Source organism: Rhynchophorus ferrugineus, unplaced genomic scaffold, assembly GCF_030347505.1.
Source record: "Rhynchophorus ferrugineus isolate W39M unplaced genomic scaffold, kcgeb_rfMv2 rfM1, whole genome shotgun sequence".
Lineage (NCBI taxonomy): Eukaryota > Metazoa > Arthropoda > Insecta > Coleoptera > Curculionidae > Rhynchophorus > Rhynchophorus ferrugineus.
The window spans coordinates 82,480,399-82,505,304 of record NW_027472580.1 but is presented as its reverse complement, the minus strand read 5'-3'; the positions used below and the strand labels follow the sequence as shown (position 1 = coordinate 82,505,304).

The 24,906-nt window shown below is 33.0% G+C and overlaps 1 protein-coding gene across 1 annotated transcript in view; it reads right to left on the bottom strand.

The window, feature by feature from the left end:
• The window catches only part of Amph (Amphiphysin), a 146,775-nt gene that overhangs the window by 15,906 nt on the left and 105,963 nt on the right, over positions 1 to 24,906 (bottom strand). The window contains exon 3 of the mRNA XM_076411014.1: positions 6,478 to 6,668. Within this exon, the coding sequence (XP_076267129.1) occupies positions 6,478 to 6,668 (191 nt within the window). The remainder of the gene's footprint in view (positions 1 to 6,477; positions 6,669 to 24,906) is intronic.

Here is a 24,906-nt window from a genome sequence, read left to right as displayed (position 1 = left end):
TGCCAATAAATAACGGTCACATTATGTAAACACCACGGTTTCATTTCGATTTACCTCCATTCACCGAGCCACATCATATTACCCTAAAGTGGTGACCCCGACGTGATCTTTCGGAAAATTGGGTTTGGACTCGTGAATGGAGGGTACGTGGAACATGGTGTTTGGTATGTATTTTACGTGGCCGTTATATTTTTTTTGTTTCAAAATTTTAAATATTTTTAATTCGATCCGTTTTCAATTTTACCTTCAAGATTCATTTTCATTTTATTCCGATTAATTTCATTATTTCCAATTCATTTTTAAATTTTTTTTTTGTCAAAATTTTTATTTCACAATCTTTTGAATATTTTTCATCACTGCTTAATCATCAGCGTCTCGGCTAAACATTTCTTTCGGCGCTATGTTTAAATCATAATGTCTTCCCTCGCTCGCCGTCTCCGTCATAATGGCAGATATTTTGATTTAAAAGGCTTTGGGCAGCTTCGGTCGGATACCGTCGTTATTTGTTTTTTCTGAATTAACCTAACGTATGTGACTACGGATTAGTCACAGAGCAGCTCCAGAAGCTAGGTACCGATTGCAGTCACCGTAGACTCGTTATGTCTTCGCCGAAGTACCAGAATTGCTAACGTCTCGTCGTCGAAGAAAATAAGCTACCACGTCGTCGAACAGTCGATCCTCCCACAGCGTCGATTACGGGAGCCCTGTCTGAAGAATAGCTTGTTTTCAACGTCGTCGATGAACCACATTCAAGTGCCAAAGCGACGATGATGCAACGGTATCTGTAGGACCGGAAGATATCAACAGCCGTACCAACCACAACCGTTTCGAACTATCATATTTTTCAAAGCCCATTTTACACAGCACATTTTGTTTGGTATATATATTTTTTTTGTATTTAATATTTTTTTCATACATTTTTGTATTTTTTGCTTGAAATAATTTTATGTAAAATTCTGGCAGGGGAGTATTGTAGCGATCTTGAGCATGTCGAATTTTACATCGTGGAATAACGGTCTACAAAATACCCAGAAATATAATCCCAGATGTTGAACACGGGCGGGGTGCCAACTGGAACCCAACAACGAATAGCTGGCGGCAACCCCGAGACGTTTATCTGGGATATTATTGAAGGGTATTTCGGTCATTCAGTGCTCAACCCTCGTTTGGTTAAGACGTGCCACCATCGACTGCCCAAGTCTCGTCTTCAGGTAACTTCGCTGCCATCCGTTTTATTATTTGTATTTTCACATTTTTTTTATATTGCCAATAAATAACGGTCACATTATGTAAACACCACTGTTTTATTTCATTTTACCTCCATTCACCGAGCCACATCATTTACCCTAAAATACTTTATACAAATTCGTGTGGTTTGGTTCGCTTCAGTCTTCTTATTTTCTGTGTGTTGTCCATTAGCTGCAGTGCTCTTCGTTGGTTACGTAACGACAAACGTAGTAATAAATCATAGAACCTTATTTTGGCAGCGTTGGATTACTAGTTGGTTTGATATTTTAGTGCAACCCCATAGGTTCAAATTATCTTTATGATTGATTAATAAACCAATCTCTTTGATTGTAGATCAAATTGAGAGTATCTTCCAACTAACCAGTACAGTTTGATTTTGAGTATGATCTGCTCTGCTTTTTGTCTAAATTGCCGGGGTATTTAGCTGATTCAGCTTGAAGAATTGGGCACCTGTCAAGTGATATAATTAGGTTTTCGTCATTTCGTCGCAACGCAAAATTAGTCTCTGGTCCATTTGTACATCATGTTGAGTACCACTTATACCTTTTCTACAGCTTTAGACAGAGATATATCTCTCGCTGTGATAATTGTGTCATCGTACAGGTCCCGAGTATTGTTTCTTTTGTTGTTGTGATGTCATCAGATAGACCAAACACACGAGTGGTCCTTAAGACATTATCCTGGGGAAGATTTAAGTGTTGAGAATGCCTATCTTAAAAGTTCAGAACAATAGTTCTTCGGTAGCAATTTGCCGATCTTGCAGATAAGTCCCAAATGTCATACTTGGTCAAAAGCTAGTGAGACGTCCATGAATATTGCAGAGTATTATTTTTTTCATCAAATACCCGTTTAACAATCGCGGTTATTCTGCGCACTTTTTTTGTTGAAAGCCACATCATCTTCAATGAAGTTTTGATATTAATTCATCAATATCATATAAATTATATATCTCAGTCAGATGGGATAAAAATGCAAAATGACAGATAAAACCGATATGGAGATAATAAAAGCTACTACAAATAAAATTGTAAATAATTGTAATAAATGCTTTTAGGGTTGAGTTTGAACAACATTGAAAAAGTTAAGAAAAACAGAGAAGAATTCCTAAAAATAAAGGAAAATCAGACAAATTAAAAAGAAGGAATGAACAATTCATTTGGTTACCTTTAACTTGTTTATTATGAAAGGCTGTAGCAGTTTCACAAAATTTCTACAGCTCACCAAACAGAATTTCTGATTCCATTAGAAATATTAGGTTCTTGCATTCTTGATCAGAGATATTGAGTTGTGAAAATGCAAAGTATAAGCTGTTATACAACCGTTAAACTCGATGGTTTTAACACTTTTTTGTATACAATGACGGTGGTAATGCTGTTAGATCATATACCAATTGTTGGTTTTGGTTTCGAATATTTAAAAGTGGTTTTGAGGACTAAAATATTTCGAAGACAATGAATCGCAAGATCTATTGGACGAAAAACCAGCCCGAACTCTCAAAGAAAAGGAGGAAAAGAAGGAGGAACAATTGCTATCACACGAATTCGCTGAAAATACCATTTCGAACCGTTTCAACGTAGCGATTGCAATACTTAGTATGGAACAGTTATTCACATCGACACTGAAGCGTAATATTCATGGTTATAAATAAAACCGTGCGAATTCGTTGGTTTAGGAAGGTATAATGTATTACGACCTGCTAAAATCGAATGAAACTGTTAGTTCTGATATTTATCGGCGTCATTTGAATTAAATGAGATATCGTCATAGTTATTTAATTACTCAAATATATAATATGCCAGTTTGTGGGTTGCTGAACTAGGCAGAGGATGTGGAAGATATACAGAATAGTTTGCAATTGCGAGATACGGATGAAGCTATGAAAGAAACTTGCTTACCGCTATTTGCAGAGGGTGCGAACAGAATGGCCGAGAATCTGTTTTTTTTTATAAAGCTTTTAACGTCACCCCAAGTTGTAAGACCACCTGTATGTAGTACTTTTTTTGTTATATTTTAGATTCCCTTACTTTTTTTACCAACGAGGGTTTATCTGAACTGGACCTGTTTAACGTGGGCTCCGAACCACGGTCATCGGCATTAAGTCTACCGACTACCGACCGGCCAGTGATCAACTTAGAAATCATCCCAGAAGACCAGTCTACCCAGCGCAGTTATTGGCGTGACTGGGATCATTTTCCTTGACGGATTTTGCCTTCTTGCTTAAGGACCACTATAAATGTTAAACAAACACAACCATAAATTTATGACCATGCCTCAGCAGGATTCAAATCTACGACTATCGCAATAGCAGAAGGACCGTTCTGTCGCCTTTACTACTACGTCAACCAAGCCGGCTAAGCACTAGTTTATTTAATAAGGTCAGAAACATTTCCGGAAACATTTCAACATGCTTATTTCAACAAATCTCGAATGTATGGAATCTATTATTTTAGTGATTTTTCTGAAGATCTGGACATAATTCAGTGGTTTCACAATAAATTATCGAGAAGTACTGTCAACGCCCTGTGGTACTTCAGGGATAGTGATCGTCATACAGATTTGGAAATGAGCATCATTAAACAAACCACTGAAATAATTGGCCAGTCATTAACAAAGACTTCTTCACCATATCAATGTTGAGGCAGTCCCGCTAGTTAACAGCGTAGAATGGACAAAAATCCTTTTGAACTGGTGTAGTGCAAAAGCAAAGCACAATGTTATTGGTATAAAATTATTCGTGGAAAGTATCGTTCAGATTGTATTTATTAATAATACCACTGTGATATTATGTAACCGATTTTTATTTTCACGAATTTTTACGTCCAATTGGTCCAAAACGTTATAATAACATATGAATTTATTTTTACCAGTGTGGAAGTAATCTAAATGAAAATCGTTAAAAATTTTTAAATTAAAATGTATGCGTAGTCTTCATGCATATGTCCAAGTAATCTGGTATGTAAGAAAAGCATCTGGACATAATTCAGTGGTTTTACAATTCACAAATTATCGAGAAGTATTGTAACACCCTGTGATACTTCAGAGACAGGGATCCCCATGTAGATGTGGAAATGAGCATCATTAAACAGACCATTGAAATAATTGGCTAGTCATTAACAAAGACTTCCTCACCATATCAATGTTGAGACAGTCCGGCTAGTTAACAGCGTAGAATGGACAAAAATCCTTTTGAACTGGTGTAGTGCAAAAGCAAAGCACAATCTTATTGGTATAAAATTATTCATGGAAAGTATCGTTCAGATTGTATGTATTAGTAATGCCAGTGTGATATGTAACAATAAAAAGAAGAATACAGATTCTACAGATAATATACAGGTGGTGCTGTGCGTACTTAACGAATAACCTAGTAAAAGGCCAAACTCTGAAAGTCGAGTTTGCATAACATCATTATTAAGAAGTGTAAGGTATATACAAAAATTATAGCATTACGAAAGCCAAATGTTATTTACCATTTTATTTCGATTGGAGAACCAGATAAGATCGAAAATTTCACTTTAATTCATTTAGCATCAGATTTTTTCGAATTCCATGAGAAAATGCATTAACCGTACAAATTATGTTATTACGGTTATCATTAATTTATCAGTAATAGTAGATTTCGTTTCGTTAAGCTAGATTAAATGAACTACAGGTTCATTAAACTCAACTTGTTTAGTTCTACCTAGTTATGCTAACATATTTATTATTACAATAGATATAATTAGTAGCGTTTCGTATATCTATTAATCAAAATTAAAATGACTCTATCAAGACTATATGTTGTTCGAGATCATACATTGTTTTTTAATGTGAACAAATTTAATTTTAATTGATGATGATGTGTAAAAAAATAATGGAACCAATTAGGGTTTTTAATTACAACTCTCAAACATCGTAGTCTGATATTATCATCAATTTCTTTCGTGAACTTTCTTTTATGCCATAAAGCACCATATTAAAATGGATTATGGAAAAAAAATCTAAGATTTGAGTTCCTTGATTTTGTTTATGCTGTCGTTATTTGCAACTGTTGAAGGTCGATGTCAAAACAAGGCAAATAACCTACCAATTTTCAACCTTTTTAAATGTGTGTATACCTGTGGTTTTGAGATTCGTAGATTCAAAACAAGATTATTCATTTCAAATTTAAAAAACATGCAAAACAAATTATCTTTATTCAATTAATTATAATATTATAAAAATACCGAATATTCAAGAGTATACTATAATAATAAAAAGAGAAGACTTGTATGTATGTAGTGCTACAATGTTCATATACTCAAAAAATTTTCTTTTAAAGTTGACAAAAATTACCGAATACTGGCGAAACAATTATTGCTTTGGGCTAATTATTGTTTTGTTGTATTTGTAACTGCCAGGACCAGATTTCTATAAAAAAATCTTTGAAAGAGGTGACAAATTTGAATGAGAGATAAGGGTTTATGTTACTTTTATGTTATATTTTGAAAAAAAACTTATTTTGTTCTAGAACGTTATGTTAAACCTATTATTTTAAAAAACATCAGCAATAGTAGCTTATAGAATTCAGTGTCTTATCGTGTTATCACTGAACTGACTTCAGTCTTGGTTTATTTCATTGTAAATAAAATACTACTAGGGAGGCGTCAAAATATCAGTCGAACTTGGTCAATTCCATTATCTATCCAAATCAAGTTGTCATTTATCAAAACCAAACAAACCAAAAAAAGCAAAACCTTTCATGTCAATCAAAAAAATGCAAAATCAAATAAAAACCCAACCAAATGCTTGGTAGTAACTGTCTGGAAGATGTAAAGCTGAGAAGTTCTTGTTGCAACTGCGTCAAGTTTTCATACAGAAGAAGATACATGTCTTGTAATTCTGCATATCAATTTTAAGATTGACCAAGGCGCGCCTAGACACTTTTCTTGACAGATTTGATATAGAATATAGTACAGAACCTGTCGTTCAGTGTTATGAAACCCTGCATCAGAACCTTTCAAAACCGCAAAATAATTCCTGTTTTAACTCTTTTACATAACAATTAAGGCAGAAAAACATTAATATTCACTGCAATATTATGTAAGATCAATATAAATTGTAATTAAGCTATAATATTATTATTAATCTTAAACTGAGATATTACTATTTTAGAAAACTTTAGAAAGAAAAATTTTACTTCCATAAAAATCTATAAAGTTAATGAAAATTGTGGATATTATCGAATATAGAATATGGAATGAAATAACTTACTCTCATTTCCGGGAATTGTGACTGATAGGTATTTAGAGGCAGTAGAACTTGGTCCGCAAGTTTGTGACTGAAGTCCTGCCACAGCATATCCACTGATTGTGTTTGAACGTAGAGGTGGTCATGGCCGGTCCACTGACTTTCGTAAATCTCTCCTATGGCATCTAAAAGCGATTTGGAGGCTGCCTGCGCCGCTAAAAATAAAACAAACACATCTGTTCACTTGTTCGATAATTCATCAACACTAATTAGAACATTGAAACGCCATGTTTATTGTCCGATAATGATAGTTCGCGTTTTAATCTTAATCGGATCATATATGAAAAATAGTGACACAACAACTAACAGAGTTTATTAAAAAAAACTTCACTCTTTTTTCTGTTTCATTTATATTATATATCTTTTATAATTTTCGACAAATGCGACAGTTTTTATATTTAGAAAACAAACTTTAATCATTTGAATTTCCTATGTGAAGGAATAGATTGTAGTATTTCAATTTTAAGTTTTTTTTTGATGTAAGGTTCTTACAAGAATTTTGTACATCACTATATTGGTTAATATCCTTAACAAAACGTACTTACCAGATTCATTTATATCGACGTTCTAAATACTAAGAAGTGCTTTATCTGTAAAGAAGTGGAAAAAGGAGGTTGAGAATAGTATACCGGATTTGAACAGACTGTTCAATATTTTGATCAAAGTGAAGTTTGAACCTCACCCAGTACGTCGCTCTGTAGAGCCATGGGATGAGAACAATTGAAATATGATATAGAAGAGCTTAAGATTCAGAATCAGACCCCATAATTTTAACCATTTAAGCATAGTTGATAATATGTGTAGATTCATGTAATTTGTCTACAATTTGGGAAATAGGCCATATAAATATCAAACACAGTCGGCGCACAGAAGGAAGCCTTGGGAAACCTCGGCTAGTACAAGTTTGCAACTGTAGACTGAGTTAACTGGGAAGGGCCTACCATCTTGGAAAGAATGAATGATAACTGGAGTACTGTCTGAAGGATCAAACATCTTCGAGGACAGTTAATTTCAAGACTTATTAGCTAAAGGAAAACTCAGCTCAAACTCTCAAAGAACTTTCAGACAATTTAATAATTAACGAATCGACCGTTTCCAGGCATTTATATGTGATGTGATAGATCGAAGAGAAAGAATAGAAGGGAAACTGCTTACATAAATTGACCGAAAATTAACATTTCGAACCATTTCTTCGTGGTTTCATTGCTTGCCAGGCAAGAGACATGTCTGTGGCGTATTTTAGTTGGTTATGATTTATTATGACAATTTCAAGTATCAAAAATTATGGATTGGTCCATCCACAATAACACCGAAGTGCAATATTCATAGGCACACGGCATATGGAATCAGCAAAGTATAGTATATTACGGGCTGGTAAAATTGAATATAACTGAAGATTAAAAAAAAAACAATATAGCACCTTTTGATTACCACTTCTTCAGACCAATGTAGTATGACTTGGGGCCGACATAAATTAATCAAGATATTTCCCTTCTTTTTCTGCAACGTTTTCTCATATTTATGGCAAATTACTGATGAATCGAAAGAACGATGTCGGTTTGACAGCGATTTAGTGATCAATTTTCACACTTTTTCAACATCTTGAAACATCTTTAAATATAAAAATGAATCGCTGTTCTTTAGTCTCCCTAAAACTCAAGAACGGCTGGACCGATTTGGATAATTTTGTAATTTTGGTCTTGAATTATTTGTGAAGTCCAGGGAAGGTTTAAAAGGTTAGTGATAGTGACACTTTACTGCTAAGTGCGCGAGAACTTTTCTCACTTTGATTAATTTAAATTTAATTAAAATAAAAATTTTAACGATTAAAGTTTGTTTTCTAAATATAAAAACTGTCGCACTTGTCGAAAATTATAGAAGATATATAATATAAACGAAACAGTGAGGTTTTATTTTAATATACTCTGTTAGTTAGATTTGGATAATTTTGGTCTTGAATTACTTGTGGAAGTCGAGGAGAAGAGGACCTGACGATGAGGTAGATAGGCTTAGAATGCAACGAATTCGTGCACATCAAAAACAACAACAGCAAGCACGACATAATGAAATTGAACGATTCTACAGACACAGTGTTCCTGTGATCCTGGAACGAGCTGCATTCCACTGTGATGCGGCAATAGATTAATGTGCCGACAAATCGGTAACAATTGGGGAAATGACAATAATTTGTAAATATTGCAAGGCGTTAAAGTACAGTGGTGAATCTACTGGATTATGTTGTGCTGGAGGCAAAGTAAAATTGCCACAATTGGCCCCACCACCAGATTCTTTACGGTCTTTAGTTTCTGGGATTGAAAATGATTCTAAGCACTTTTTGGTCAACATTCAGAAATCAGCTGTTTCCAGATGACATCATTTGGCGCTACACAATTTCATGGCCACTTCCCCACAGTTGACCCAAAATTGTATGCAGTAGTTACCAAACACATGATACATGGACCTTGCGGAGTTTTCAACTACAATTCACCCTGTATGGTTGACGGCAAGTGTTCCAAGCGAAACCCACGAGACCTGATTGCTGAAACCATAAGGAGAAATGATGGATATCCATTGTATCGTCGACGACGGATCAGGACGACGTAGTCAACTATCCTACGGAGTTTTTAAATTCACTGGAATTGCCTGGATTACCACCTCACAAGTTCAAGTTAAAAGTAGGATCAATTGTCATCATTCTGCGTAACATTAATCAACCTCGACTGTGCAATGGAACAAGACCGGCTGTGAAAAAGATGATGAATAACGTTATTGAGACAACAATCATAAAGGGAAAATACAAAAGAGAGGATGTCTTGATCCCGCGTATACCGATGATTCCAACGGATTTACCATTCGATTTTAAACGTTTAGAATTTCCAGTAAGTCTGGCCTTTGCGATGACCATAAATACATCTCAAGACCAGTCGTAGGAAGTTTGCGGAATCAATTTGGAGTTTCTCTGTTTCGCGCGTGGACATTTATACGTCGCGTGTTCGCACATCGGTAAAACGCCATCTTTGTTTATTTACGCACCACAAAACAAAATAAAAAATATAGTTTATCAGAAATCTTTAAATTGATTAAAAAACTGTATCATAATTGTGTGTCTCTAAATATTTAATTGAACCTTTATAAATAGCCAATATTTCAGGAAAACTCGGTTTTTTAGGTATGAAATATCATCATCTTTTATTTCGACTTTTATATCGACTTGATATTGATATGTATCATAAAATGTCTAAAGTCAGAATTCAATGTTTTAATAGTAATTTTACAGATTCGCCTAGAATGACATGAGTACTGTTAAAGCAATAACATCTTGTCTTCTTCATCTTTAGATTATATCGATATACTTTTGGGGCTCTGAATCATGTTATTTACGATATCATATCACTACCTGGATATGCAATAAGCTCTATATTAGCTTGAAACGCATATTTAAAAAAATATATTTTAAATAAATATAAATTTTCTTGTTAATACAATTTTTCGACGGAAACCTCGAAAGGTACGATAAATTGCTTCCACCTTAGGGAAACTACACTGAATCTAATGGTCTCGACGTAAACTACACGCACGTACGACAGTCCCACATGTTGTAAAACAGCAACATATTCCCAAAAGAACGTATTCCATTAAAGTTTCAGTAAATGAAACACTAAACTCATTTTCACTGATTGCACGACATAATTTAAATTGGATTTAATTGTAATTGTATGATATTTGTTATAATAATTCGTTAGCAACATTGTATTTAATACCTTGAAATGATTTAGTGACAGCAAATAACAAAAAAAATATGATGACTAATTGCCAGTTAGTTGCATGAATGATTCGCTAAAAATCTTAAAACAAGTGCTCATTTTTTTATCAGCTTTAAATTATTTTGTAATGTCAACGATCTATTTTAATATATATAAAACTGGTTCGTTTTTTCTATTAATTTCAAGTTATCGATGGGGTGGTTCAATTCTCTTTTAAGGTTAACCTCCACATTTTTTTGAGGTTATTAAACTTTAAAAAGCAAAATTATAATTGGTTATCAATTAACGGTTACTTATTATTACAATAACGGAGGTTCTGATTGAAAAAATACACTTGTCTGTTTTTTTTAATCTCAGTTTTATATATCACATAAGGAAGACATTTTATTACATTTCAAAAAAATTACTTCCACATTCCTAAGTCAACGCAGTAGCGAGCACTTAACTACTGCGTTGTAGTTTTACAGCAATAAACATTATCAACGAGAAAATAATTTAACAGAATGTATTTTTAAAGGCGTAATATTTACCATTTGTCAAAAAAAGCGCCAAAAATTGTTAATTAAGATTAAAATAATTTATATATTTTTCTATCTTCTATTAGAAACCCATTAGAAAATTTTAATATACTTTGTTATAATTAATTTTACCTCTAGTAAATGTAAAACTAGTATCCGAGAGGGTTTACTCGATAAAGTAAAACTATATCAAAATTTCAATTATTACTTGAAAAAAAAATCGGAAATATAGAAAAAATGGGAGAAAATTTATTTGAATTTTTTAAACTTTTTTATTTTGATAAGATATAGCAATGTATACAAAAGGCTCACATGAAATTTCAAGTCAATCCATTCAATAGAACTTGAGATCATATTAAACGTCTCGAAAGTAGTTTCAAGAAAAAACTGTTAAAGTTTCCAATTTTAGGTTCTATAGTTTAACAGGTCAGTTGAAAAGTCCCCGGCCTACCATAGTAAAACATTTTTTCCCTTCAAGGGTGATACCCTGTTTATAGCGACCCTCCAACTTTTCGATACCATTTTTATAGTACGACTCAACGTCCTTTGCTACAAAATAGGCCTCAGTTTCGTCAATCACCTCTTCATTCGACGAAAATTTCTTCCCAGCGACCATTCTTTTGAGATCTAAGAACAGGAAATAGTCGCTGGGGGCCAGATCTAGAGAATACGGTGGATGAAAAAGCAATTAGAAGACAAAATTCATAGATTTTTGTCACGGTGCATTGTCTTGGCTAGGCAGCACTTTACTGTTCTTCAAATACAGCCGTTTTTCGGCGATTCCGTCCTACAAACGGTCCAATAACGCTATGTAATAGTCGCTGTTGATGGTCCTTCATGTTTCAAGGTAGTCAATGAAAATTATTCCATGCGCATCCCAAAATACAGACGCCATAACCTTACCAGCCGACTGTTGCGTTTTCCCACGCTTTGGAGCGGATTCATCGAGTGCAGTCCACTCGGATGACGATCGATTGGACTTCGGAGTGAAATGATGGAGCCATGTTTCATTCGTTGTCACATATCGACGCAAAAACTAGGGTTTATTACGCTTGAACATCTTCAAACACTACTCCGAATCATCAGTTCGTCGTTGTTTTTGGTCAAAAAAAGTGAGCTCGCGCGGCACCCACTATGCACACAGCTTTCTCATACCCAAATATTCGTGAATGATATGATGTATACGTTCAATTGATATCTTTAGAGTATCTGTTTTTTCATTCAGTTTCAATTTATGGTCATTTAAAATCATTTTGTGGATTTTTTTAATGTTTTCGTCGGTAACAACCACTTTTGGGCCTCCACTGCGTTCATCGTCCTCGATGCCCATTTCACCACGTCTAAACTTAGCATACTAATCCTTGATGGTTGATTTTCCTGGGGCAGTGTCCAGAAACTCGGCATCAAGTCAAATTTTTGCTTCAACTGTATTTTTTCCCTTCAAAAAGTAATATTTTATTAATACGCGAAATTAATTTTTATCCATTTTTTCACAATAAGAAAAGTTGCTTCACTCAAAATGCTATAATTCACAAACTAATGATCCGACAGCTGTCAAATGTATACTCGCATCTTTTGAAGATTAGGGCTAACTAAAAAAGGATTTAATTCTAATAGCGCCATTTATGTTTCAGGACGGGGTCTTTTCAATTGTTAGATGACATGTCACTATAACCGCTATACCTCAGAAAATAATTTAAAATTTAAAAATTCCTCTTAAAAGCATATTAAAGGTCTAAATTTTGAGATATTAATAGAATATCCCTTTTGTTTTGGCGACAAGAACTTAGAACCTTATCTTTTTAATACATTGATTGATCAATCGAGCATTGATTGTTTTCTTTTCTGTCTAAATGTTTTATTTCGATTAATTTTTTTTGTCTAAAACTGAATAATTTTCTATGCGATAAACTTAAGGAAGTTATTATTCGAAGTTGTTGGCCCTTAAAATATTGTATATTATACTATAAAATTTTAAATAATCATTGATTAATATAGAATGAAAATTTCTAATAAAGACTGTAATATTTTATGGTTTAGTAATCCCTATTAATTAGTAATTACATTAGCAATGCTTAATTCGAATTTAGCACACTCAATTATTGAAACTATATTACTCAAAATAATACAATTTTTTATAGTTGTTAGAATACAGCACGAATTTGATGTTACAATACCAATTGCGTGGTAGTAGAGTGGATAGACTAAAACGTTTATCACTATCTGATCTGATAATTGGACGTATATAGATTTTAGAATAAGACTAATTAATTAAGATAATATTTTATACATGAGATCGCTTAATGAAGCGATTTTCTACATGCCATGTAGATATAATATAGACATAAGAAATACTTATTGCCTATAGGGCAGATTGTGGAATCACAAAGAGTAAAAAAAAATTACATAATGAATCAAATTAGTTATGATACCATGTTTGATATACTCAAAAAAATTAGTTACAAATAAAAGAGAGTAAAATATGTTTCTATAAAATAACACTATGGAATGGGAAAACAGCCGTGCATTTATTATTTCATAACTTATTGTTAATTGGTCAGTCAATTAAGAGATTTTAGTTTCAATTTAACTCACTTAATTATACAATTAGACATATATTATATAGAAATTTATTATAGCTGTTACAATGTGACATTTATGAATGAAGTAACATTACTTGAAATGCATTAATAATATAATGAATAAAAATAAAGGAATACTTATAAATATGTGGCGATCGACCTAGCCACCTCGACTTCACCAACAAGTACAAAGGTTGGCAACGCCGGTGGATTGGTACCATGCAGTTCCAGACTATAAAAGACCATCACGACGACGTCTCGTTCTTTTTTCTTTTCTCCATCCCCTTGTAACAGTACCAGTACTTCCTCTACCTAACCTAATATCCTGTCAATTCTCCCGTCGACCACATGTATTATTTAATATTAAAATAAACAGTATTTCTTCAACCAGTGTTTTCAGTTCTCGTGAAAATTCCTTCCCAAAATAGTAGTGAGTGTTCTGACAAATAATCGCAGCGGTAGCCACCCATTTCGACCAACTGACCGACCCGATGAACATTCCTACAAAAATTTGACGGACAATAAATGTATATAATCAAATTCGCTCGATAAATCTGACTGCATTTTAAATATCATTAGGAAGAAAAGAAATTTAGTCATGCCTCTACAAGAGTGTACGAGACTTTAGTACGCCAAACAGATGTCTATATTATTCGATCTGCAAACTGTAGTATTCATATATTCGTAACCTTAGTATTCATATAAGTCCAAATTCAAAAGAAAAGTAAAGTATATCCGATGAAATTAAAAAAAAAGCAAAACATTGGTAAAATTTCAGTTACGCTATGAACAGTAACAAAATTTACGCAATGTAATATAGAAAAGGTGGAATTACTTTCAGCCTTTATTGTGATGAAAAGAGTAAAACGGCAGAAATTACTGAGTCAATTAGAAAACAGTCTTCTTGTCGAATTAAGCCTTAATTGTAGCGACGTTGAGGTATGTCGAATTTTACATCGTGGAATAGCCGTCAACAAAGTACCCATATATAATCCCAGATGTTGAACACGGGCGGGGTGCCAGCAGCGACAACTAGAACACGATAACGAATAAATGGCAACCCCGAGACGTTTATCTGGGATGTTATTGAAGGGCTTTTCCGTCATTCAGTATCTGACCACCGTTCAGTTTAGACCTGCCACCATCGACTGCCCAAGCCTCGTCACCAGGTAACACCGCTGCCATCCGTTTTATCTATTTTGTATTTTCCAGATTTTTATATTACTTCAATAAATAACGATCACATAATGTAAACACCACTGTTTCATTTCGTTTTACCTCCATTCACCGAGCCATATCAATTTACACTAAAACTCCAATGATATATTTTCATAGATTCATCAAAAAGAAGCCTTAAAGCACTTCTGCTTCACAACGGCAAATATTATACTTCCATTCGTCTAGGTCATTACGTACTTTAAAGAAACTTACAAGAACTTGGATTTGATTCTTCGCAAATTAAAATATGAAGACTATGGTGGACTCGGACAACAAGTTGTCTTTACTAAAATCCTATGCTTTTTGTGTCTATTGGATAGCAGAGACCGAGCAAATCACTGAGCTAAAAAGAGTTGGTGAACAGAACATTGGAACAACTCCAAGAAACATTGGTACCTCTATATAAAGTTCTCTTGCCACCGTTACATATAAATTTGGGATTGATGAAGTAATTTGAAGTAAAATCACTTCCCAAAGATAGAGATTACTTTCAGAAGCAAAGATGAAGGAAGGCGTTTTCGTCTTATGATTGATCCACAATTCTAAACAACCATGACGAATCCTGAAAAGAAGGCGGAAAAGAAGAAATTTCTATCCAGTCATAAAAACCTTAACTACAAACAAATCATCAAAAGAATGCTAAAATCATTTTAAGCTTTAAGTTCAAACTGAGTTCCTACTGAGTCAAAAGTACATTTTCTGCATTCCCACTTCGACTATTTTCCGGATAATTTGGGATATTTGAGTGAAAATCAGTTTCTAAGGAAAATAGAGCGCCTCAATGACATTAGATTATTGATGGACGCTATACAGTGAGGCTCCTCTCACTGGGGAAAATGAAATGCTTTTTGTGTGTGCCATCGAACCTATATTAAATTAAAAAAATATCTTTTGTCAATGATTTAAAGTCTATTCTACTTTATTTTAATGTTACCCAAACTTGTTGTTTTGTTTTAATGTTGTTATTTTTATGTTTCAAATAGTTACCCAAACTGTCAAGAAACTTATCGTTCCCACAAAAACATAGACATAGTAACAAAGATACAAGTAAATATTGTTTAAATCACCTGTTGATTTTTCTTTGGTAATGCTGAGATGATGAGCAAAACATATTTAAGTTGTTTGATGTTGACCATGTTTAATTTAAATTGAAACAGAATTGAATCAAAATGAAACTGTTATTAAACAATTATCCTATTTCATCATAATTTATGGTTTGGACTGCATTATATCATATAATTTAAATATATTTTACTATAACAATCAATTCGTCAATTTTGCAATATCTTCAACAGGTATAATATAATGTATAAGCACCAAGTTTGCACAGAAATATTTGTAGTCAATAATCTACAAAAATTTTATCTAACGTACGGCTGTCAACAAAGAGAAATTCTCCAAAAGAAAGTGCAACAAAGGCCACTATATTTCTATAATTATGATTATGTACCGATATTTAACACGAAAACAACTCTGATAAATTAGCTTCAACCAGACCCAATAAAGTAGCGATGTCAATAAAGACATTTTCCTGTTCCCAAACCATAAAAATATAATGTTTAGCGGGAAAAAATAGCATAATTGTATACCAGACTGCAAAATTAATTAACTATACAATGCAATACTGCACGCAATTTATGGTAGGACTAAGCACGAAATTTATATTAGAAAGAGAACCATGTCATTAGAATTTAAAATTATTTAATCGATAAAAGTAAAAGAATCTCACGAACCAGAGTTATGCGGAAAAAGCGCTTACATATGCAAGAAAATAAAAGATTTTTATATAAAACGGTCATATGAAATAGAAAAGTGCCTGTGTTCACGCAAATCGGTCAACAGCGTCGTTGCTGGCGGGTAACGGTTCATATTCGTGTTTAATAATACGTTTAGCGTTATTAACATGCGAAGCATAATATGATTTAGAATTTATCAAGACTATTTGAAAGTCTGCGTATGGTTTCAAGTAATAATTGCTCAATAGCACTACACGAATCAAGTATGTATCAATAATACCAGCCGTGGGAATTAATTTAATCATAAGATAGAGAAAATATTATTTGAATCAATTATAATTTCAAGAAAAACATGATTTTATAGCTTGAAACAATCTAATAACTTAATATACTCGGAATTTTCCTAAATTTCAACATATTTGTCTATTGCGTTTTTACGCATCAATTTTTCCGATGTTGGATGTAAAAAATCAGAGAAAGTTAAATAATAGAGAGTATAATCCGCGGTGATTCTTTTTAAGCTGCGTAATATAAAACTTTTCTTCTACAAACCAAGTTTATTTCTCTACAACTTCGTATATGTTTACCACTCTAAACAAAAACCTCAAAAAAACTTGTGTTAGAGCATGGTTCGTATCACTTCTTAGGCTTTTTCCACTACTATTTGGTCATGGTCATTGTCATGCAATAATATTATTTTATCATGCCTTTCCGGATACAGGGACCCGTTTTTCTAAATGTCCTGCTCAAACTGTGCATTCGATAGCGTGCTCCTGTAATGGTTTTGCCAAGTTTCAGCAACTGCTAGTACACCAGGACGAGTTGGTACTACTATATATCTTATAAGATATGGGCAGAAAACTCATAGGCGTAACAAAAAAAGCGAGGTTTGTTTGTTTAAAATTGGTTTTATTCAGCAATATAATCTCCATCTAAAGCCACACAATCATTCCAGCGCCGCTCTAACATTTCAATGCCACTTTTGTAGAACGATTTATGTTTTGCCCCTGAAAATAGGTTTGTCACCAGTTGCTGTTCACTCATATGATGGTCGTTTTAATTATGGAGTGAAGTGATGGATCCATGTTTCATCCATTGTCACATATCGACGCAAAAATTCCGGTTTGTTACGTTCCAACATGGTCAAACACTGCTCAGAATCATCAACACGTTTTTATTTTTAGTCAACAGCAAGCAAACGTGGCAATCACTTTGAATAGAGCTTTCTTATAGTTAAATGCTCATACAATATAAAAGCAACACGTTTTTTTAATATCTTTACGATGTTAGCTAACTTACGCAACTTGACTTTTTGATCATTCAAAACGATTTTGTGGATTTTTTGACGCTTTACTGCGTTATGCATCATCGGTGTCTCTACGACCACGTTTAAAGTCAGCAAAACAACATTTTATTATTCTTTCTGATGCAGCAGAGTCCTTATTTTTCCCATCAAGAAGCAGTGCAAAATTAAAACACGAAATTGTTTTTGATCTATTGTTTTGAAAACAACAAAAGTAGTGTCACCGTTAGCACAATAACTGTAAAATGTAATGATTAGTAATGAGCAGAATATCATGAAATTTTAACAGCTTTCTACTAAAGGTTAGTACTAACTGAAAAAGCAATGGATGCAATAAAATTAGCGCAATTTATGTGTTAGGCCCTGACTATCGTGGCCTTGGGCAAGAACCATCTATTTTAAGACTACCTCAATGGCGAACGAGTGAGATGGGTTTGGTTTATTTCCATCGGTATCGCTGTGTATCGCCATTCAACAAGTCGCTTCTTCTTTCCTAGACTAAAACGGTTTTTAGAGGAAAATGATAAGTCAGCTGTATTTAGGAACCTTTCCCATTTTATAACTGGCCCAATCGGTAGGATTCTGGAGAGATCATGAGGCTGTTCTCTTTTGAATCAATTCAATTAACCGGAATCAAATTTATTATCAAGAAAAGAAGATGACGTTGGCTTAGCAAGAGTTTCGCAGTTACTGGAAGCTTTCCTTGGTGTGATTAAATGGAGTTCGGGCAAAATTATCGCAGCTGAAGCAAAAGGTGGATTGAAGGTGCTCAAAGACAATCAGCCGTAAACTGCTACAAATAAGGATAAGTGGATTTCCGGTAGATACATCACACTTCAAGATGTAAGGCCACCAAAGGTGGACTCAAGTTACTGTAAATTAAATTAGTCTACTGGAGTTTGGACAGAGACTTGCTGTTCAAGGTGAACGGCCACCAAAAGCGGATTGTAATAGATCAGTTTCTTAGCTGCGGACTATTTGAATCTGCATTCACTAAAATTTGGAAAACCATTTCGTAGAGGGACTGGCGGACGAAGGCGATACTCAAACATAATTTATTAGAACTATAAGCCTCTTATTTCCTTGAATAAAACAGTCTTTAAAGTAAAAGTGGAAAGTTGTTGGGTTTTTGGGTTTCTAGTAACTAGGTTCTTTCTAGCTTTCTAGTAGCTGCAAAACATTTGTTGGTATATGAAAAAACATCATTCAACGTTTCTAGATATTAATTCATATGATAGCTATAGCACATAGTGACAAAACGAAAACAGCTTGGGGATAAACTAAACCAAATGTACTGGCTAATAGAGCGTAAATCTAAATTATCATTAGATAACAAGGTTTTGCTGCATAGGTCAATACTTAGACCCATTTGGGTTTATGGTATTAAACTATGGGGTACTATTAGCAAATCTAACATAGATATTCTCCAGAGTTTCAGAATAAAGTGTTGCGAGTCATCGTCGATGCCCCATATTACGTTTCCAACACACTGATTCAGCGAGATATCCCCATAGCACTCATAATGATTGTGATTAAGAGTGTTAGTGCGAAGTACCCTGAAAGACTATTAGTGTATTCCAATGCACTCGCCAAACAGTAAAATGTGAGCGATGACAGTGAGGTGCGTAGGCTCAAGCGCAAACTAGCATACGAACTGATTAATAGACACATAGAGTGAGATTTAATAATCTTTAGAATAAGCGAGAATAGTTTTTAGAATACGTTAGGATAGACTTTAAAATAAGTTAGAATAGTATCTACAATAAGATTTAGATTATAAGTTGTACAGTATATAAAGTACTGAGGTGATATTCTACATGCCAGAATGGTTATACTATATAACTGAAATCACATAATAATACTTATTGCCCACGGGCAGATTGTTGACGTTCTAAGAGATAAATAATACAATATGATAACTAATGTCCTTATTCCTTCGTAAACTATTACAAGGCTTTTAATCGATGAAAAAATAGGTTGTTGAGTGACCTCTAATGGGTAGGCAAGTCCTTACCGAGTAACAATTTTTGTTCAAGAGCTCCAACAATTCCAAGTCTTCACATTGTCCTTTATACTGAAAACTTCACGTTATTTTAAAAATATACTCGCGCCTATATGTGCTTATTATTATTCTAATCGTTTCAGCTGCAGTATTTTATAAATAAAAATATCTTTAACAAAAAAACTCACTAAAATAAAAATTAAGAAATAATCAAACTTATATTTTTATCAAAAAAAAGTGTTTAAAATCAATTATGTACATAATAATCATTGTAATAACTAAATAAAAATAAACAAAAACCTTATTTGACCTATCTACTACACGTATTTTATATTCTACTATATATACACAATTGTGCTTAATACATGCCTAAACCTATTTATCTATTTACAATACTATTTTAACTACCACCAACTGATTATTTTAGTGTCGGTGGAATTTAAATTCCTTATTTGTAGAGAAGCCCATAAAGACGTACGCCCATAAAGACGTACGCACATAACGCTCTGTGTATTCTTTGAAGCATTATAATTCCTGGAAATGAATATTTTAATAAAGTAATTATAAGATACATTGTTTATAACAAAATTTGTAGAAAACAACCTTAACATAAACATACACGGATGTCGAAACTTTGTCGATAGGTCAACGAGATTTATAGTATGCCTCAAGCACTTAGTTGTTTAAAACCATTAATTGTTTATTCATTTTTAAGGTGTTATATATGCTCCGGCACGATTTGAATGTTTGCAGTCTCCTATTCTCAATTATATAGTCTTAAGTTATTTAAATTAAATTTGTTTGTTATATGTTGAAAAAAATAAATGTACCGTTGTTGAGAGACTTTCTAGAACAAAAACAATCTATAGCATCATAAAGAATAATTTGTTTAAATTCAAATGAAATATTCAGCAACACTAAGTAGATTCTTTCATTACTGATGAAAAGAATGGTGTTTACTACCATTCTATATATATATCTATTGATAGAAAAATCTATTGCAGTGCACAAGGAGAAATATATACTAAAGTATACTGAGAAATACCAGGTCAGTTGAAAAGTCCCCGGCCCGACACATAGATGGCGCTACTAGAATTAAATCCATATGTTTTTTAGTTAGTCACTACCCTCAAAAGATGGGTGTATAAATGTGACAGCTATGGGATCATTAGTTTGTGAATTATAACATTTTGAGTACAATAACTTTTGTTAATGTGAAAAAAATGGATAAAAAGGAATTTCGCGTGTTGATATAATGGAGGCATGAAAAACAATAAATTCAATTTAAAACATCAATATTTGTTTTTATATTATTAGACTAAAAATATATAAGAAATACTACTGAAATTATGTATTTCTATGATCATGACTTCGTTATTATAATTAATATAAAACAGCGAGTAAATTAAAGCTGTCTGTAATAATCATATTAAAGTAGCTCGAGAATAATAGCAAATAGCAAAAAATATGATATAACAACGTCAAATACTAATAACAGAGACGAAATTGCATAAATAAAGACAACCAGCTATTATCTTAATAATCTGTGACTTGCAAGTAACAGCATTCTTTTATTTTTCATTTCGCAAAGCTTCATTATACTATGAAGCAAAAAGAGACAGGAAAAGTAACTAGGTTACAACTAAATAAGTACTCATTTTTTTATTCAAAATAACCATAATTTGAACAAAATATAAAAGAAAGGAAATATTTCAATATTCAATAAATTATTAAGGTAGTTTCAGGATAAACTAGGACACTAGGTAAAGAGAAAAAGAATAATATTGATAGAAAAAGTGTGGTCAATGTCAGGTTTCATATTTTTATTTTCAAAAGTATATGTCTAAACAGGATTTTTGGGTATTTACTTTTGACGATTTTATAAAATAATACATGTTATAAGTAGCAGTGTCACACTTTTCTATCTCACATTCTACGTTAATTGTTATATTACTGCGTGAGTTTATAATCTGCTTTTATTTAAAATAATCTATGTTTGCAATGTATATTACATGAGCGTGTGCCACTACTTTACATAATTTTCTGACTTTTCCATCTTTCTGGTTGCATTTAAATCCTGAAATGCCTCTAGAAATTATCCACGAATCTTTTTGTTTTATCTTGCTTCTACCATACTATTCGACTAGTCTCCATAGATTTTCACTACCTCTTCATGTGAAAAAATCCATCTCCAACGTCGTTTAGTATCGACTATTAATTTATCTTCCGATCGGTATAATATCTGGAGAATACGGATTTTAGCACCTTTGAAACGCTTTCCAATAAGTATTTCAGTTGCTCAGTAGATCTAACAACTGTTACTGAGACTTAGGATTAAACTGGACTTGATTATGTTGTGGTCGGTTTAGAGTTTTTCTGGGCTCCGTACACACGTGTGGGCAAGGGACAGGACGATTGGCTTTTACTTGGGTTCACCGCAATTGTAACATTTAACATAGTATTTCTGTGTTTTTTGAGCATTTTTCGCATATTTATGTGGCTGTACAATTGGTTGAACAGTACCGTAGTACCGTAACTAGTTGTAGTACTGGACTATTCCGTCGTTTGATATCTGTGCCTCCTTTTCATTTCCTGGCAAAGCATGTATTTAACTTTAAATATGTGCCATTTTCCTCATATTTATTTACCTTATAATTTCGATATCTATCACTTCTTCAATGGTTTAGATGCTTCATTTTTTCATTGAACCCTGCTTTATTTCAGGCGTGAGTGCCAATTTCTGTTTTGTATGATTCATCGTTTGTACTCAACTTCATTGAGAACATAACCTGTAGTTATGCTGAGTGAAAAATGTGGGATAGATTGCCAACAGTTAAGAGTAAAATTACTGGGCGAGCAGTATCATAATGCAAAATCACTTTGACGTATTTTTACAATGGTCGCATTAAAAGCATCAGTTACAAGACATACATAGCTTAATTGGTAATTCATATCTTGATATACACACACACTATATTATACTTGCTTTATTTTTTTAAATAATATGGATAAAATAACATTTTTATTAGCCACACTTTTATACACGCTTACTTTAATGGCCTTTTTTGGACATATTTTTTGAGTGTTTGCAAATTCGATTCGGATTACAATAGTAGATTTGTTATTTGAACTCAAAAGTGGTAAATTAAATTAACTTCTGTAGCTCTGGCAATTCTGGTACTACTAGAAATGTATTGCTTGTTTATTATAGCATGCGTATGATACCATGCGGTTAATTCCTAATTTTGTTTAGAAAAAAAATATAATAAATATGGCAAATAATCTATCAATCTGGCAAATCTATAGACCTGTGCATTATTTGTTTTTAAACTCGGAATAACTACTTCTAAGTTATACACAAATAAGATATCAGTCTTTTTTAAATTATATTTTAGAGTCTCCTTTTTACCAACGAGGGTTTTTACCAACAAGGGATTGGAACTGCAATTTAACGTGGGCTCCGAATCACGGTCCTTTGTATTCGGCCTACCGACTGGCGAGTGACTAACTTGGAGATCATCCCAGAAGACTTCCGGTTTAAACCAGCCTGGTTACTGGTGAGACTGAGACTATTTTCTTTGACGAATTTTACACTCTTATCTAAAAGCAATCACAAACATAAATTTACGATCATGCCCCAGCGGATATAAATCCGCGACATCGCGTCCTATTGCTTTTACCATCATGCCAACCAAGCCGGTAAAATATCAATTGGTAGCATTCAGTCAGTAGGAAATATGGTATGTGAGAAATGAGGAATGAAAATAATTTTGTCAAACATAAGGACGTTGAGGCTCCTCTGCGAAATATATTTAAGAGAGCGACAATATTTAATACAAGAATTTAGTGTTTATTTAAACATTCACCAATACACATGAGATCATTTAGATTATACTCATTATAGCCAGACATGTAAACAAATATCGTTTATATCGTAGATTAGGTGAAGGTTAATTAAACAAATTTAATTACTATTCGAGTGTAAGTATCAAGTTCCCCATCGGAAGTGTATCGATTTCATAGATATCAATAACCAAAGAGTAGCGAACGGTCCATTTGTATATATTTTATGGTAATTCAAACACACAAAGAAACATGAAAAAAAGGAAACACAATAGAGAAACAAAAGCAAGAGAAATCGTAACAGAATAACAATAATAACGCAATAGTCTATTTTTTACTTAATGGCAAAAAAATATTTATTCTTGATAGTAGACCCTTTTAATATAATTTTTTACAATATTTTTATACAGTACAATTAATTTTCTATAACATTTAGTAATAAAACGTAACTAGTCGTTTTATTTATAGTGTTTATTTAATTTTACTGAGATAATGCATAAAAGTTTGAAGATTGAAATGAATTACACACTTTTCAACGCTGCTTAGCTAGTATCTCTTCTGCTTTGGACTGGACTTCATATACCATATCTAGATATGTATTCAGTCATATATTTATTTCTTTAATTTCGATTGGGCTAAACTAAGAGATTAAACTGAGATCGGGATTTTCACTGCTCCTAAAGGCCACAACAACAATATCGATTGTTTCGTGTTTCTCAAAGCTAATTTATTTATATGCATGTCGAGCCCTATTTAATGATATTGCCGTTCTGACCGATGCTGTTTTGTAACTTTTTGGTAAAGCCATAATTAATTGTATAACTTCAGATATTTCTCGGCGATAAACTGTCTACAGTCTTAAACAACATAAAAAGAGTGTTTTTGAAGCCGGTATAAATGGAGAATGCATCATTTTCTCAGTAAATGGCTTTCATTTTTTAACGAGTCGCACAGGATGACCTGGGCATCACCGATGATTGTATAGCCTTAAAGAAAATGAACAAACCATTTTTAACAATGTCATTTATTTAAGAACACGTCATTACAAACGCTATGGATATTTTACTAAGCCTGCGCTGTATTTTTCCAATGAAAGTTAAAATTTTAAAAGTACCTATAATAAGAACCGACATTTTCTCCAACTTTATAACCTAATACCTAACTTAACTCGATTTATTATTTGAAAGTCTATGAGATTTGGATGAAATAATGGAACCCTTGATTCTGATTTCAGGTTAACGGTTAACTGTCAATCTGTAAATTATAAGTAAATTCGAAAGGCCCAATACAATTACAATACAATTAAAGGATTTCAATCACTAATTAATATATCGAAAATTTATATTTTCAACCTGTCGAAATGATATCGTTTCGGTGGCTATTTGCATAGAATGACATCTACAGCGTAGCGAAATACTTAAGATATG